At 43.4% G+C, this 14603-nt stretch overlaps 1 protein-coding gene across 1 annotated transcript; it reads right to left on the bottom strand.

Moving 5' to 3' along the window:
* Positions 1-377: 377 nt before the first annotated feature.
* On the bottom strand, positions 378-13445 carry LOC310824214 (eukaryotic translation initiation factor 3 subunit L). Its single transcript, XM_083697032.1, has 15 exons — positions 13327-13445; positions 4792-4834; positions 4457-4667; positions 4269-4348; positions 4012-4073; positions 3813-3882; positions 3574-3647; positions 3284-3455; positions 3044-3198; positions 2660-2830; positions 2428-2561; positions 2151-2324; positions 1875-2064; positions 1420-1500; positions 378-1192 (listed from the first exon to the last, which is right to left on the bottom strand). Exons 1-15 carry the CDS (start codon positions 13357-13359, stop codon positions 1118-1120), a joined length of 1725 nt encoding a protein of 574 aa, XP_083553158.1. The 5' UTR covers positions 13360-13445; the 3' UTR covers positions 378-1117.
* Between the last annotated feature and the right edge of the window lie 1158 nt (positions 13446-14603).

Below are 14603 nucleotides of genomic sequence, written 5' to 3'. Positions count from 1 at the left end.
AGACATTTGTTGTTGTCTGTTTTTACTTTTGTTTTGCAACTGTTTCCAATCTGAGTGTTCTGTTTTTAGCATTATTTTTTATAGTATTATTATATATGTTTTTATTTTTGTCATTATTGTCACCAGCCCTGAGATAGTTGTTGGGAAATGTTGTTGGATGATCTGTGATATTAAAATAAGTATGCAATAGCCTCTGCGCCAGGTAAGTGGGATGGTGGCAGAGTAGCCAAAGACATGGAACTACTGCTGCAGAATTCCTCTCGCTATTGGAGCAGGATATTAAAAGTCACAGGCAGACACTGAGGATACCCCACTGCTGAGGAGTTTGTAACTTTCACTACTATATTGCTCTACAGTTTATTTAACGACCACCGACATTAACAAATAAAATACAACTTTATTTGTATAGCACATTTCATACACCGATACAATGCATAATACTTTACTGGATAAATAAATAAAAACGAAGGGAGATATTAAAATCAAATGAAAACCAACAGTTATCGTGAACTTGATCCTGTCTGCCATCATAGGGGTACAACATGAAAACAGGATGACGAGACCTCAAAACATGCAGTGCTCTCAAAGTCTTTTGGACAGTTGGCCTGCAATGGATATTGGATAAAATACAATCGGTTAGACCAAGTTTATTTGTCCAAATACTTTGGAAATGCCCTCAAATTAAAAAGGTGACATTTTGTTATTTTGCAACATTCATCCATTGATATCAAACCCAAGTTCCTGCAGTATAGAACCAAAATTCACATTTTAGGCTAACTGTCCAAACAATGTCTGTAGCTCAAGGTATTTGGGGACAACTTTTATGCTTAACGTTAACTCACATTATTAGGTGAACTGCTATGGGATAAGAAGCACACATAAATAGAATATAAGTCATAAAACTGACATGATGCCATCTAGTGGTTCTTATTTAACTCATTGCAGTGCTGTCTGAGAAAGGAACACCACAAGACCATGCTTTTTAGCACACCACTTCATCCTTTATTGTTTTCAATCTACATAGAAAATAATTAGCAATTGTTCTCTTGATGGATTCAAGAGAATGAATTGGGCCAGATATAGAAGGCCTGCTCTAGTCCAGGGCTGTTGGTCAGACTCATATGGCGCGGGTGGCATTGGCAGTGCTGGTGCTGCTGGCTCCAGTCGTGGACTTCTTCAGTGTCCGGTTCAACTGCAGAGAGACAAACACACAGAACCTGACAACACTGATGCGCCAAGGGATTTTATACACTAGATATTAAATCATAACCTCACAGTGGAGGCTTTATAACATTTGAAAACAAAAGCTAATGCCACAATGTCCGACTAGGTCATAAGAGCACACTATGAAAAACTGTCTCTACATGGCAATATATTGGTGAAGTATTGTTATTTATTGGATGATGTACAATTACTCACCTCCTCAAACTTGTGGATTTGTCGGATGAAGAAGTCTCCATAGCGGCGGGCCACCTTGGTGTCTGCAATGTGGATCATGTCCTGAGGGAACAAAAGTGAGGGACAGTTACTTCACAACATCAGCAATATGTAAACGGCCATGTTTGCTAAGAAAAATACATTAAAAAGGTGAATCATGTAGTTTTGCCCATTGCTGTCCTCTTTGGCAACACTGACAATTTGAAGCATCAAGTGTGCATATCCATGTAAACAAACAAATAGTACATCAAGGCCAGTGCTTGACCTCGACACCAGATTTAAGAACGCACTCTCCACTGAACGTTCTTTATCATGCAATCTCATTCCTTGATCGCTACCAATTTATCATGGCCATTTGGCACTATTTTAAGGCCAAAATCCTTTAACAAACATCATGTGGGAGGTTAGACAGCTCTGAGTAATGAACAGACACACACCTTGTCAATGTAGAAGTCGACCTCTGAGGCGGATTGGAACTCTCCATCCAGGGCCGAGATGCCGCTGGTCCACACCAGGTTCTTCATCTTGTGTTTGAAGACGAGCAGCTGAATGCGGAACTCCTGCTCTGTCATGTCCAGAAAGCCTGCCAGCTTGGCCACGGGCATAGTGGTGTACAACTTCAGGAAACTGGAGAAGGAGACGTTAGCACACAATCTCTACACCATGGTCGTGAGACACTGTAGCAGTAAATTACTCTCAATCCTGCACATTACCTGCGGATGGTAGAGAGCTGTGACTGTTGTTGCACCTCCTCAGCAAACACTTTGAGCTGCTGCTGGAAGGGCTCTTTGTGGTAGTTGGGGTGGACATTGTCGTAGTTTGGCACCACAGGGGACAGGAACTTGGGACAGGCAAAGCTGAACTGCTCCTCAAACACCTGCAGGTCTCTGAGTAGGAAAGAACAGTGTTAGTCAGGTCCCATGCATTACCTCACTACTGCCCAAACCTACTGGCTTCCATACAGTGTTGTGTGTGTGGTCTCTCTTTCACCCCTTCTGCATACGCAGCATCTTGTCTCCATACTTCTCCCTCAGCTGGGTGTGGATGCTCTCGTCGATGCGCATGGGGTACATGGTCAGGGCGATGGCCAGCAGCCCATGCATCTGCTCGTTCTGCTTGTTGATCTTGAGGAACAGGGGGGGAGAAGTGACTAATCACTGGCTCTTAGAGGAAAATGAGAATCAAGCTAATCAAAGATGGCTATCCAGCATTTCATACTGACCATCTCGTATTTGTAGGTGGATCTCTGGAACATGTTTCTGGTCCTCTGGATGTAGAGGAGAATGTTGGCAAAGACGCGGATGGCGTCCTGGTACCGTCGCATCATCAGGTAGGCAAACCCAACGTAGTAGTATGTGGTGATCTGGCACTCAGGTACACGAGAGTACATACTCTGCAGGAGATAAAGGGTAGGGGAGTAGAGGACAGGGGTACAAATAAGAGGGATGAAATAGTAGGAATGAGATACTGATTATCAGTAGAGATGGAGGATGTCAACAGTTGGACAGATGGGGATAGAGTATGATAATACACAGGGAGGACAAACAGTTCTCCACAACTACACTGCATGTCTTCTGACAATCCTACTGTAGAGCGGCCAATGTACCTTCTTGTTGAGCTCAATGTTCTCCAGTACTTTGATGGCCTGGTAGTAATCCCCCAGCAGAGAGTGCAGCCTCAGCAGTCCCACAAGACTGAAGTAACCCAGCATCTTGTACAGAGAGTGACGGCCATACTCGCCAGCCACGCTCTCTGGATCCCCTGCAACACAACACGCACCATATTATAGCTCCCAATTCTCTACCCTAGTATTTCCCTCTTGTCCCTGTGCCCCTCCCCTCTTTACCTCCACTGGTGTACACCTCTAGTTGGCGGTTGATGTTGCTCTTGTCCACCAGAGAGTGAAGCACATTCAGAACACTGTGGACGTTCCAAATCTTAGGGTTGTTCCTCAGGAACTCAATCTCCTCCTCTGACTTTTTGGCCGTCTTACAGCGGTACTGGCTGAAGGACTGGAACTGGATAAGTGGGAGGCATTAAATGAGACAGTGAGGCATAAACACCACTGCAAATACTTTCATATGGAAATGGTCACACTCAAATTGCCCATTTGAAGATGCAAAATAGTTGTTTTACCTGATAAATGAACTCATCAATGATGTCCCAGAGCCACTGGTTGGGCAGCTCCAAGGGGGCAGGCCCATCTGCATCTGTTCACAAACCAAATAAACGCTACTTAGTGAACCTGACAGACAATGCTCTTGGTGTTTATTTTCAGAAATGTTTTACAATGGCTTATATTGTTAATGCAATGTGCCACTATATGTGGATAGTTAAAGCAAACATGGCATTAGACATTAAGTGTAAAGACTTACTTAGAATGTAGTTAAATAGGTTGCAGTAATTGTAGTACGACTCAAATCTCTGATCGAGAGTTGGTCCACCCTGATTGCCAAAGCAGAAAATTACATCTACATTGAGCCAAAATCAGTTGAAAATGTACTGACATTTCAATCCTGCAAATCTGAGAGAAATTAGGCATAATAAAGGAAAACTCTTTGAAAGGACACTCACGCTGACTTTGGCGTAGATGTGTCTGTAATACAGCTCCTTGTACAAGATCAGGAACACAGCATCTGGAGGGAAGGAGCAATTAAACAAAAATAATCATACAGCCAAGACTTGAAATCTCTACTGCACCTTTGATATGTCAAACTATAATTGCAACCATGAGAAAACTATCAAGAGGTAACTGCTATTTGAAATCCCGATATACATAATCATTAGAGCTAACAGAGCTCATCAATGCTCATCGTTGCCAGCAGACTCACCGTTGCCAACGAGGGAAGCAATGGCCTCTGCCTCTGGCCAAGGAGAGGTTTTAAAGAAGCGGTCAGTCAGCTTGTTCCAGCTAAAGATAGAGGAGAATAGACAGACAAGATATCATTGTGGATGTTATGTACATTTCCGTAACCTTTCCACAAGGTAACACAATGCAGGACTTTGGATGTAGGAGTACCTGTTCTCATAGACATCTTGGATCTCATAGATCTTCTGCTCAATGCTCTCACTAGACACACGATTAGCCTGCAGCTCATACACCTTCTGGTCGATGAGGTCTGAGGTAGTCTTGTGGAAGTACTGCAGGAAGTTCTTGATCACCTCGGGAATGACAGAGTAGGTCTGCTGCTCATACTGGCGCTCGTAGGCCAGGTCTGCTTTAGGGTCACCTACATGGAGATATTGAGTGTACTACCATAGATACCATAAATACACTATAATTGTATATGTTTATAGTCAACACCCTACCATGAGTGTTGATGTATTCACTATCATACATAAAATGACACTCACCAGTATGCAGATCATAGTCATTCGAGTAAGAGTACGGGTCATACTGTAAAGAGATAGAACAGATGTGATCTAAAACATGACTAATTATTTAATGTGACTATGGGAATTATCTGATTGATAAAGGCATAGCTATGAAATCGCTGACTGTCGCCAGTAGGCAAAGGGCAGGCGTGTAGTCATTGATTGAGTTTGGCTATATCTACAGAGATAGAAGCCAGAGGGTTCACTCAGCATCCATTTCCCTGCAGTCTGGGGAAAAACAAGGACTGAGATGAAACAATAGGGCGGCTGAGAACATTTGTTTTTTACTAATATCTGCACATTGTCCTTATTGATTTGAGGAAAACGTGTGTAATTTCCAGGGTCTTATGATATTTTCACCGCACAGAGCGGACCATGTTAGCCTGCTGTCGGGATAGATCCGACTCAGGTGCACAGATGGCTCGGGTAGTGTTCGGGGTGCTCAAATGTCCCTGCACTTTCACGCGTGGTGTGCAGGGTTTGAACTCAGCCTGGAGCATGTTTTTTTTGGGATTTAAGTGATTTCATTTGAATGTTCAAATTGAACAGACGCTTATGGCTCGTGCCCACTTACGTAGGGTGTGCATTTTCACATTTACATTTGGCATTTAGCAGACGCCTTTATCCAAAGCGACGTACAACAAATACATTTGTTTAAGTAAGTGAATAATCTATCCAACAGTCATCATAAGACAAAATAATCAATGCTCACACCAGTGGCCATTGGCATTTTATATATAATTTTATTAGCAGGAGAGGACTTGTACAGGGGGGTAACAGGGGAGAAGAGGTCTCAGGGTTAGGGTTAGTATATACGGGGTAGTGAGGGTGAAGCGGTCTTTAGGAGGGACTGTTAAGATGTAGCTTGAAGAGATGGGTTTTCAATCTACGGCGGAAGATCGGAAGTGACTCTGCAGTCCTGACCGTTGTGGGAAGCTCATTCCACCAGCGGGGTGCCAGGACAGTAAAAAGCCGTGACCGAGTAGCACGGCCACTGCATCCACGTAGAGGCGGCGGTGTCAGGCGGGCAGCCGAGGTGGAGGAGCGGAGTGATCTTGCAGGGGTTTGGGGGCGAACCATTGCTTGCAAGTAGGGAGGGGCTGTTCCCTTTGCCGCCCGGTAGGCAAGCACCAGGGTCTGCTACCGGGAGCCAGTGGAGGGTGCGGAGGAGGGGAGAATTTGGGGAGATTGAACACCAGACGAGTGGCAGCGTTCTGGTTGAGCGTTGAGAGCATTTTGGGGGGGGGAGGGAGATATTTGTCTGTATCAAGTGCTGCTGTCGGGGTCAGCTATTCGCTGATAACGGATTTGTGGTCGTCAGTTAACATGACACCATACATGTCGTTAACCGTCCACTTTGTCACACCCAACTGGAAACTACAGTCAAAATTGATTTTGTTAGTTTGCCCAATTACAAAGAAATGAGCGGTCTATAATTTTTATGGTACTTTTATTTTAACAAATAGAGACAGAATATCAACAAAGAAGTCCAGAAAAAACACATTATATAAAGTTATAAATTCATTTGCATTTGATCGAAGGAAATAAATATTTGATCCCCAAGCAAAACATGACTTGGTACTTGGTGGAGAAACCCTTGCTGGCAAGCACAGAAGTCAGACGTTTCTTATAGTTGGTCACCAGGTTTGCACACATCTCAGGAGGGATTTTGGTCCACTCCTCTTTACAGATCCTCTCCAAATCCTGAAGGTTTCAAGGCTTTTGCTTGGCAACTCGAAGCTTCAGCTCCCTCCACAAACTTTCTATAGGATTAAGGTCTGGAGACTAGCTAGGCCACTCCATGACCATAGTGTGCTTCTTCTTGAGCCACTCCTTTGTTGCCTTGGCTGTATGTTTTGGGTCATTGTCATGCTGGAAGACCCATCCACGACCCATCCTCAGTGCTCTGGCTGAGGGAAGGAGGTTCTCGTTCAAGATCTTATGCTCCATGGCCCCGTCCATTGGCCCCTCAATGCAGTGAAGTGGTCCTGTACCCTTAGCAGAGAAACAACCCCAAAGCATAATGTTTCCACCTCTGTGTTTGACGGTGGGGATGGTGTTCTTGGGATTGTAGCATTCAGCATTTCTCTCCCTCCAAACACGACGAGTCGAATTTATGCCAAAGAGTTCAATTTTGGTCTCATCTGACCACATCACCTTCTCCCAAGCCTTCTCTGAATCATTTAAGTGTTCATTGGCAAACTTCAGATGGGCCTGTACATGTGCCTTCTTGAGCAGGGGGACCTTGCGGCCACTGCAGGATTTCAATCCGTTACGGTGTAGTGTGTTACCAATGGTTTTCTTGGTGACTGTGGTCCCAGCTGCCTTGAGATCATTACCAAGCTCCTCCCGTGTAGTTCTGGGCTGATCCCTCACCCTTCTCATGATCATCCTTACCCCACGAGGCGAGATCTTGCATGGAGCTCCAGGCCGAGGGCGATTGATGGTTATTTTGTATTTCTTCCATTTTCTAATAATTGCACCAACCGTTGTCTCCTTCTCACCAAGCTTCTTGCTAATGATCTTGTAGCCTATTCCAGCCTTGTGCAGGTGTACAACTCTTACCCTGATGTCCTTTGAATGTTCTTTGGTCTTGCCCATGGTGGTGGAGAGGTTGGAATGGAAGAGATTGATTCTATTGACAGGTGTCTTTTATACCCATAACAAGCAGAGATTAGGAGTACTTTTCCTAAAGTGACAGGACTAATCTGTGTGCCTCATGGGCATATAACCGGTCTGTATGAGCCAGAATTCTTGCTGGTTTGTAGGGGATCAAATACTTATTTCCTTCGATCAAATGCAAATTAATTGTTAAATGTTTTTTCTGGACTTCTTTGTTGATATTCTGTCTCTATTTGTTAAAATAAAAGTACCATAAAAATTATAGACCGCTCATTTCTTTGTAATCGGGCAAACTAACAAAATCAGCAGGGGATCAAATAATTATTTCCCCCACTGTACACGTGCGTTTAAAAAATCTACAATAAACGCATGTGTATGTCTGATTGATTTTGCTTACGGCTATTCTAGTTAATGAACTTATTACAGACCATAAGTTAGATGTGATAGGCCTAACTGAAACTTATCTGTTTTAAGCCAAGCATATTCAGTTAAATGAAGCCTCTCCTCCTGGATTTATTGACAGCCATGTCCCGCGAGCGTCTAAGAAAGGAGGAGGGGTTGCTATGATCTATGACACACGTTTAGGTCTTACACCTAAAATGGAGGTGGTGTTCTCATCTTTTGAGGTTCTAGTAGGTCCTCGGATTTAGGTCCCATCTAACTGATAGATACAAGTTTGTTCGATGGAACCAAAGCTATATGCCGGCATTGTTCACTCATTTGAGACGGCATCACCCGAATGTGAACATCACGGGTACAGGAAAAAAAACCCAGAGTGAAGTGCAAACCCAGCTCCCCATGACATTTAAGCAGCCTCTTGCTAACAATTTAGACCGGGCCAAAGCAATAACAAACGCCATAAGTGTTTTTATAGCAGCGGATATGCGACCATACTCCGTTGTCGAGAACACAGGTTTTAAACATATGTTGAAAGTAATCGAGCCCCGTTACGTAGTTCCATCGCGTCCGGATTTCAGCCAGCAAATCATACCAGCCCTTTATAAAGAAGCACAAACTACAGTTGTCCACGACTTATCCAAGGCATCTGCTATCGCTCTCACGACCGATGGGTGGACATCTAGGCCACCGAGAGTTATTTAACAGTAACTGCGCACTACATCACACCCGACTGCCACTGGAACATGGAAAGCCACGTCCTGCAAACTCGCCCCATTTATGAACAGCACACAAGCACACATCTGGCAGAGGTACTGAAGGAGGTAGTGTCAGAATGGAAGTTGGAGAGGCCAGGAAGCACAATTTGAGTCACAACAGTTAATGCTAGAAATATTGTCAATGCAATCAGTGAAGCTGGACTGGGCACCCAAATTGGATGCTTTGCACAAACAATTAATTTAACAGCACAAAAAGCAACAGGAATCAACCAGGTGTCCAGGCTGCTACGCAGAGTCAGAAGTGTTGTAGCACAACAGCTGCACATATATTGCAGAGCAAACAGGAGATGCTGAATGTGCCAAAACACAAACTCATTCATGATGTCCCCACTCTCTGGAACTCCAGTTATGATATGGTGGAGGGGTATCTTGAGCAGCAAGCTGCTGTTTACTCAGCATTGACAGAAAAGGCCCTCAAGAAGAACAAAGACATAAACACGTTGTGTGACCAGGATATCAGAATGGCAGAAGAGGTAATTGAGGTCCATAACCCCCTAAAAACTCACAACACTGATGTGCACTGAAACCACACCATCAGTTTCAATGGTCCTGCCCCTCAAAACCATGCTTCTGAAATCCATGGAACCAAATGAGGGAGACTATCCAACTGTGAAAGAAGTCAAAGCTGCCATCAGAGGGAGCCTAAAGGCCAGATACGCTGACCCTGCTCTCCAGGACTTCCTTCACAAATGCACAGCTCTAGATCCAAGGTTCAAGGCCCTTCCTCATGTGGATAATGCCTGCCGTGAAAGGATCTACAACAGTCTCACCAGAGATTGTGGCCATTGAAGAACAGGTATTGAATTAATAATGCTTTTTTTTTGTTGCTTAATTTGAAACATTTTATTGTTGCTACAATGTTAATAGTACTCATGTAAAATAGTACATTATTTCTGTCATTTAATTCTGCAGGGTGAGGCCACAGAGACAACAGGAGGCATGTCATCCCCAGGGAGAGCAGACCCAGAGGAATCCGGAGTATCTCCTCCTATCAAGAAGTCAGCCATGGCCGAACTGTTTGGTGAGCTCTTCAAGACTGAGGAGAGAAACAAGCTTACTTTGCAGCTGGTGAAGGAAGAGGTTACCTCATACATGGCAGCAGACTGCACTTCACTGGATTTCGACCCACTTGCATGGTGGAAGACCAATGAGCCCAAATATCTTCACGTTGCCATGTTAGCAAAGCGCTACCTGGCTGTATCTGCTACCTCTGTCCCTAGCGAGAGGGTGTTCTCCACGGCGGGAGACATTCCTAGTGCCAGCAGATCTGCCCTTTCTGCAAACAATGTGGACAAGTTAATTTTTCTGAAAATACAATGAATCTCAGTACAAGCTGGCAAGTCCTAATGTGAAGCTGAAAGCTGCTTATGTGAATACAAGTACAGTACAGTTAATTTTCTAAATACTGCACCTCAATGGATATTTATTTTATTATATTTTTTATTTATTTGAGAGAATATTTATTTTGATTTAGTTCAGTAAATTGTACTTTATTAGTAGGTTTTTTATTTAATTAAGAAAGACCCATTGTTTGTTCAGTAAACCACAGTTTAATAATAATAATAAAAAATAAAAAAAGCAATTTCATGTTTTGTGTTTCTTTTTATCCTGCTGTACCAAAAAGGTACCGAACCATGACTTAAAAACCGAGGTACGTACCGAATCGTGATTTTTGTGTACCGTTAGACCCCTAATTATTAGCCTATAAAGCGTTGGACCCGCAAACATGGACCCGCTCCCTCGTATCTCACCGACATCCTTCAGCCGTATAAACCTTCACGTGTGCTTCGTTCACAAGATACAGGGAGATTAGCCATTCCTAGAATATCTAAGACTACGGCAGGGGGCAGAGCATTTTGCTAGAGTACCCATCTCTGGAATAATCTTCCGATTCATGTTACGGAGTCAGATACGGAGTCAGTCTCAATTTTCAAGTCGAGGCTCAAGACTCATCTCTTCAGTTAGTGTTACAACTGATCTTAGCCCAGCAATAAACCATCCTTGCTGTCTCTGCCTGGGGGATGGCTTGCTGGGTGGTTAATGGGGAGCCTTCTGGTGGTGTGGGGGCTGGGTCGGCCTGGGCAGCTGCACCTTCCCACTGGATGCAGGAGTGTCACTGGCTTGGCATTGGTCTGGTGGTTGGTGTTAGCTGTTGGGGGCGATTACCAAGCTCTCATCCCTCGGGGTGGGCTTCCGTCTCCATGCAGGTGTGTGGCATGGGCTACACAGATTGGGGACGGTGGTGGTTGCCCCGGGCCTTATCCAGGTCTGGCTGAAGTCATTTTCTGTAAGCGAGGGGTGACCTGCGCTGGTGGACGGGTCGAGGCTGGTTCGGCCTGGGTGCTTGGTGTTGGCCCCTCTACCGAATTGGTAGAAGTTGGGGGGCGGCATCTGCTGCCTGGGCCGATCTCGGGTCCTTTTTCCCGCTCAGTGGTGGGTGGGCACCAGCAGTGTGCAGGTGTACGGCCCAGTGCCATGCAGGATGGGATGGTCGCGCTTGCTGCTGCCCCCACCCCCCCTGGGCCGCCCGTGACAGAATGGATGCGGTGTGCACTGGCCTTGTCCGTTAGATGTAGTTTAGATGTGCCGGGGGCCTCAGGCCACCTGCTTTATGCTGATTCTCTCCTACTGTTTAATGTAGGAGTTTTTCACAGTTTGCAACAGCCTCTAATCTTGGCTCTGAGCCCCTCAGAACTAGACTCCAGTTCCTGAATTCATCCAGGCTGAGTCTACTCCACCCTATATCCTGGTCCCTGCCACCCCACCTGAGTCCCACCAGAAAGCTGCCCTTCACAATGGACCCCTGAACTCTTGCACCAGACTAGTTTACTGTTCAGCACCTGATCAGCCAGGAGGATGGATCCCCCTGGAGTCTGGTTCCTCTCAAGGAGTTTTTTCTTGCCACTGTGCCCTAGAGTTTTTTCCTTGGCTTACTCCTGGGGGTCTATGACGGTGTTAGATCATATTGTTTGTATTGTATTTAGTCTTATTTAGTTGTGAAGCACTTGACATTGACATTTGCCTATGTAAAAAGCGCTATACAAATAAACTTGATTGATTGTTCAGGCTAAATGTCATACGGTATAGCAGTCACTACATAAATAATTCAGTTTTTCAATGTTGATTGATATATGGTGCAAAGACAGCTCCTGCCAGCCCCCTGCGACATTATATTTTTGCGCACGGTAATACCAGTAACATTTTAGGACGGTATAAAAAGGTATGAGGTACATCTGTGAGGACACACGCACCGTGTGTAATTGATTCCTATGCAAATCAGAGGCCCTATAAAAACAAAGATATTAATTCCAAAATGACATGAACTATTATCCTTGCATTAAGATGGACTCAATTCAACTCAGAGTGATTTTTTAATGACATTTTTGCATTTTAGCTCATTTTAAGAGTGTCACAGCAAAGGGTCTGAATACTTAGGTACATGAAGTATTTCAATTTTAATAAATTTAAAAAAATGTGTTTTCGCTTTGTCATTCTGGGGTATTGTGTATGCATTGATGGCAAATTCTTTTAATTGAATCCATTTTAAATTTAGTCGAGAACACAACAACATGTGGAAAAAGTGAAGGGGTCTGAATACTTTCCGAAGGCACTGTATATCTTTGCTTTTTGCCCCATGCACTAACCTCACCGTCAATTTCCTATATGTGCAAATTCTCTTGGCCAAATAAAAGAACTCTGATTCTGATCAAATGTATACCGCCCAACCCTACTGTAATGTTGTGTGTTTAATGTATTGAAAAATAAAACATTTTTACACAGAGTTTGCAAGTTCTCCCTCAGATCTTCTTTTTTTTTTTTTTTTTTACATTTTTCCAACCATTAGTTTTCATCTATCCGACAATCCCACCTTCGTGCATCTTGTAATAAAAAGTGTGAATCTTATTGAGCCAACCTACAGTAGTTATGGGCATGAGTAATGGGCTTGTTGTTGATTAACTATTATGCTACACAGACAAATATGACTAGATAGTAAAACATAGCAAGGGAAAAAGCAAGCTTTCGCAATCGCGAAATCGCTCTAATGTGTTATTGTTTTTCGACAACACGTATGCTGAGTTACGATCCATAAAACTCTCGATACAAACGCATACTGGCAAACTTAAAGCTAGCTCGATACAAACGCATATTAGGCAAATTGCACTCGGAAAATTCCATTAAATACACATGCACTCAATTCTGAATCTTGCGCAATATCAAAACCAGGAAATGACAAGACGCGAGGAGCATCTGAGCACCCCGAACGCTACCCGAATCGGATATATCCCGACACCGCCAACCGAGAAAAAAAATTGTTACATCAGGAGAGTGACTGCTACGCACATGCGCAGTCTGACGAGATCCTCTTCTCTCGCGAATAATTGCTGATACGCATGAATAAAAACATGTAACAATTTAAAATATATTCTCACTTACTTGCACTTCGTTGTACAGCTACTTTCACACATACGTTTTACGAAATATGTGACATATCACTGACAAAACTCTGCGCATGCCTGCAGTGGCTACGTTGCTAGGTTTCGGTGGTGGGCAACGGCTACCATTGGATTTCGAACCATTCGACCATCTTCTAATTCTAAAAAAAATATTTGGCATCTGGCCGCTAGCTGGCTAGTAGCTAGCATTACTAGCTAGTACAGGTAATGCGCCTTGCGTAGGAGAAAAATAAGGTATATGGAAGAAGAATAAAGATACGAACCTCTTCAGCTTCTTCGGTTTGGAACGTCGACATGGTGTAAGAGTAGTCAAATGTTGTATGATTCAGGTGATACGAGTGTTGTAGCACAACCTCGCAACTGGAACAGAGTAGGAAAGGAAACGGAAGTTGATTTGTGCTGTAGCTCAGTACGTCTGTGTTCTCTGAGCGCAAATTGTGGAACTCCGCCCATCTACTTCCGGTCAATGTAAATCTTTTAAATTAGGATTTCTTCAAAATAAGAGCTCTCAAGTTAAACTTAATTTTGCATTTAAAAATGGTAAATAGGGGTCAAGGAACCACAAAAAAAAAATGCTAATCATCTTAACAGATATATATCAATCATAACCATATAATATTTGGTATTGCCTCAGAAGGGTTTGTAATTGTTCTTATATCTTAATTATTATTATGAAATGGTATTGCCAGAGAATAATGTGCTGTACAAAACTATTTTTCAAAGATTTCAATACATCTCTGGTACCACTATACTCCTCAACACTTCCAGAATGCATATCACGTGAGTTTGAATCGAGAGCAATGTCATTGCAAATGTTGCTGGCTATTTACTGCGGCCATACACCTCAGAGTACCCAAGGACCTTGGATAGCACCTCATAAAGAAATAGATGCTGTATGCCCTGTAGATTCAAACTGTGTACTTTCTGGGGCAATACTCTTTCATCGGGGTCATTAGAGTATTAGAACAATTACAAACCTGCCTGGGGCAATACAACACGAAATATGATATGGTGATGATCAGAATCAGAATTCTTTTATTTGGCCAAGTATATTTGCACATACAGGAAATTGACTTCAAGATTCAAGATTCAAGATTCAAGATGGTTTTATTGTCATATGCACAACAGTTACAGAGCAATCGCTGGCAATGAAATTCTTAAGTCTTGGGCTCCTCCAACAGTGCAATAGGAAGTGTAAATAATAAAAATAAAGAAACAACAACAATAACAATATTTACCTAAATACAAAACTAAATAAATGTAAATGTAAAATGTAAAAAGTGAAATGTAAACCGACGTTTTTATCCAGATGTCGACTGGTATAAAGTGGCATTTTATAGTGGCATGTTATAAAGTGGCATAGTTTAAAGTGTCATTGTGGTGAGCTAAGTAGCTCAGGAGTTCAACAGTCTTATTGCCTGTGGGATGAAACTGTCCCTGAGTCTGGTGGTGCGAGACCGGATGCTGCGGTAGCGTCTGCCAGACGGGAGCAGCCGAAACAGTTTGTTGCTGGGGTGATGAGGGTCTTTAATAATCCGAT

This window comes from Argentina silus (genome assembly GCF_951799395.1).
Source record: "Argentina silus genome assembly, chromosome: Y".
NCBI lineage: Eukaryota > Metazoa > Chordata > Actinopteri > Argentiniformes > Argentinidae > Argentina > Argentina silus.
Note: the sequence above shows the minus strand (reverse complement) of the source record. Positions and strands in the feature narration are given on the sequence as shown.

Excerpts from the sequence above, each read along its gene's own strand:
- LOC310824214 (XM_083697032.1), bottom strand. The coding sequence starts at position 13,359 with ATGTCGACGTTCCAAACCGAAGAAGCTGAAGAG. Across the intron at positions 3,199-3,283 it reads AGAGGTGTACACCAGTGGAG|GGGATCCAGAGAGCGTGGCT; the intron begins GTAAAGAGGGGA and ends GTTGTGTTGCAG. Across the intron at positions 2,831-3,043 it reads ACATTGAGCTCAACAAGAAG|AGTATGTACTCTCGTGTACC; the intron begins GTACATTGGCCG and ends TATCTCCTGCAG.